This window comes from Hypanus sabinus, chromosome 11 (genome assembly GCF_030144855.1).
Source record: "Hypanus sabinus isolate sHypSab1 chromosome 11, sHypSab1.hap1, whole genome shotgun sequence".
Classification (NCBI taxonomy): domain Eukaryota; kingdom Metazoa; phylum Chordata; class Chondrichthyes; order Myliobatiformes; family Dasyatidae; genus Hypanus; species Hypanus sabinus.
The window spans coordinates 59710241-59713222 of record NC_082716.1 but is presented as its reverse complement, the minus strand read 5'-3'; the positions used below and the strand labels follow the sequence as shown (position 1 = coordinate 59713222).

The 2982-nt window shown below is 37.0% G+C and overlaps 1 protein-coding gene across 5 annotated transcripts in view; it reads left to right on the top strand.

Moving 5' to 3' along the window:
- atg4c (autophagy related 4C, cysteine peptidase) overlaps positions 1-2982 on the top strand; it is a 73104-nt gene that overhangs the window by 39784 nt on the left and 30338 nt on the right. For all 5 annotated transcript variants that reach the window (XM_059984424.1, XM_059984420.1, XM_059984422.1 and 2 more), the window contains 2 exons: positions 9-242; positions 1807-2149. In XM_059984424.1, coding sequence (XP_059840407.1) covers positions 9-242; positions 1807-2149 — 577 coding nt within the window. The remainder of the gene's footprint in view (positions 1-8; positions 243-1806; positions 2150-2982) is intronic.

The window sequence follows — 2982 nt, the reverse complement described above, 5'->3', positions numbered from 1 at the left end:
TTTTCCAGGAAAGGATGAAAGTGCATCAGGCTGCACTGATGCAGTAACAAACGCGGAACTGATTTCGGATAATGTGCATCAGTTCCGTAAGGACTTCATCACTAGGATTTGGTTAACATACCGTTGTGAGTTCCCACAGTTAAAAGGATGCTCTCGCACAACAGATTGTGGCTGGGGCTGCACACTGAGGTCTGGTCAAATGTTGTTAGCACAAAGTCTCCTGCTCCATTTTCTTGGTCGAGGTGAGTTTGTTTCGATGATCATCAGCAGTAGACTTTGCAATATTGTTTTAGTAATGTATTAAAATGCTTACTGTCTGCATGAGAGTAGCTGTATCAACAATATTTCTGGCTTGCTCATTATTTGTGCTGTGTTGGTTGAATTGAACTGCAGTGGTGATAGGATGACAACGTGGAGGGAAATTAATTGCTAATCGCCATCTAATGAGTCTGCTGAAAATGCATGTCTATGGGACAATAGTGTGTCAACTTGGTGAGGTGTGGCTGTATAAACTGGCCAGTTGTTTGAAGTACCAGAAGGAACAAGGCATCATGCCCGAGAAAGATTCCAAAACTTTCAGGTCAAGATAGAACCAGAGACAATTCAATGTGAAAAGAAGGTAAGTCAAGTACAGGTGCCCCCCACTTTACGAATGTTCGCTTTACGCCACTTTGCTTTTACAAAAGACCTACATTAGTAACCTGTTTTCGCATTACAAAGAGGATTTACACTTTTACGAAAATTTTTCCCATATAAGTTAATGTTTCTTCTCTTTATGCCATTTCGGCTTAAGGAAGGTTTCATAGGAACGCTCTACCTTTGACATATTTCAACTAACTATAAAAGATTACAAAAACAATGATTACAGTATAAATGAGTATTCCCATATCGTAAAAGATACAATATACAAATAGACAAGGCAAACCTAGGTGTATTGTGGCGACCCATTTCCTGGCGTATCTGAACCGACTCACAATTAGATAGCCTACGGGGGTTTGCGAGCACAGAGCTTTGGAGCCTCTGCGCCATGGGGGGCCGGTTGACAGAGGCTTAAAAGTGAGGCTGAAGTTTTCGAATAAAGTTTTTTCCTTCGACTGCAGTTACCGACTCCGTGTCGTAATTTTAGCGCTGCGTGTAGCACACCGCTACAGTATCATAATATAGAATAAAAAGAAAAAATAAAAAGGAAAAAAGAAAAAAATTCATTATGCAAAAACTAATCTAAAAATCTAATAATAGAAGAAAAAACAAAAAAGAAAAAAAAAGAGAAAATAAAAAAAGAGAAAAAAAAGGGCTGTTTATAATATCTCTCAAAAATACAAAATCATCAGTGTCGTCAACTCTGATCCTCTTGACATATATGAAAGCAAAACTGGAAAATCAAGTAGGCCTGGAACAGGGTCCAATTACATCATATGAAAATATTGAATAAATGGTCTCCATATCTTTTCAAATTTAGTAGGTGTCAAATACACCACTTCTAATTTTTTCTAAATTTAAACATAACATAGTTTGGGAAAACCAATGAAATACAGTAGGAGGATTAATTTCCTTCCAATTCAACAAAATAGATCTTCTAGCCATTAGTGTAAGAAATGCAATCATTCGACAGGCAGAAGAAGATATATGAAGTGAGTTCATCATTGGTAAACCAAAAATTGCGGTAATAGGATGGGGTTGTAAATCAATGTTCAATACCGCAGAGATAATATCAAAAATATCTTTCCAATATTTTTTCAAAAGCGGACACGACCAGAACATATGAGTTAAAAATAAATCTAATCAGTTGGTTATTTTGCTTTCCAGATTGGGTATGGGCAGATGTGCCACAGATGGTTCCATTAGAATCTGAGTTGTACAAATCCAACACATCAGAGTGTGATGAATCAGGATTTACCTTCCTGCCACCTTTAGAAACATCACTACAGGACATGAGCGAACAACTGGACTTGCCAAGTAATGAAAAGCAATCTCTAAATCTAGTCAGCACAACAAATGAGGATGAAAAGATGCACAGAACTATAATCACTTGGTTAGGCGACAATCCAGAGGCAATATTTGGAATACATAAACTGATAGAGTTGGGCGAAAACTCTGACAAACGAGCTGGAGATTGGTATGGCCCAGCTTTAGTTGCACATATTCTAAGGTGAGTGGACATTGCAGGCTGTTTATGGAAACTTGATGCAGGACACCTACTAGCTAGAGAAATGAAGATGAGACAAAAGAAGTTCAAAAGAATTTTAACGTACCAAGTTTCAGATACCCAATTGCATAATCAGCTTTGGTTTTTGCACATTAAGGCTTTGGAAAGGAGGCAGAGAACTTGTAAATGAAATATTTGGTTTTAATTAAGGACAAAACTTCAGAAGAACTAATGTGATGCGGCTTAAAAACAAAAGAAACAAATATTAACCAAATGTTTTTGTACTCCTGGTATTTTGGGTAAATTTTCTTTCACCTCATCCACTTGGCCAGATAAATTCTAACCAAGAGAGTTGGCATGTGCTATCCCAGATGATGCAGGTTTCATTTTCTGCTTGTGATCATTCTCCTGCAGCAGCTGAATGTAATTGGGTTCAAATGTGTATTCATTCTTGACAATAGAGACTGCCTTGAATTCAGTTTTGATCTTGCATTTTATTCCCTTTTTTAACATTGTTTTATTTATGAAACAACTTTAATGATTATTCAGTATAAGTTCTAACTTTAGTTTAAATGTGGATCTATTCCTCCTATAGTATTGGATATTGCTTCAAGAGGAAGAACTAACAAGGGAAACACAAGGGCTACCATGGTGTGGCTGTTTTACTTACGAAAGAAGTTGCAGAACTGGGAGCTATTGTTAAATTAATTTGGAAAGTTATGGCAATAAAATCTGAATATGTGTTACAAGCAGATGGATATGTGTCCAGTGTTAAGATTACCAATTGGTTGGACTACCTTCTTGGTTGCTGCTTACTTAGTACAATGTAGAATAGG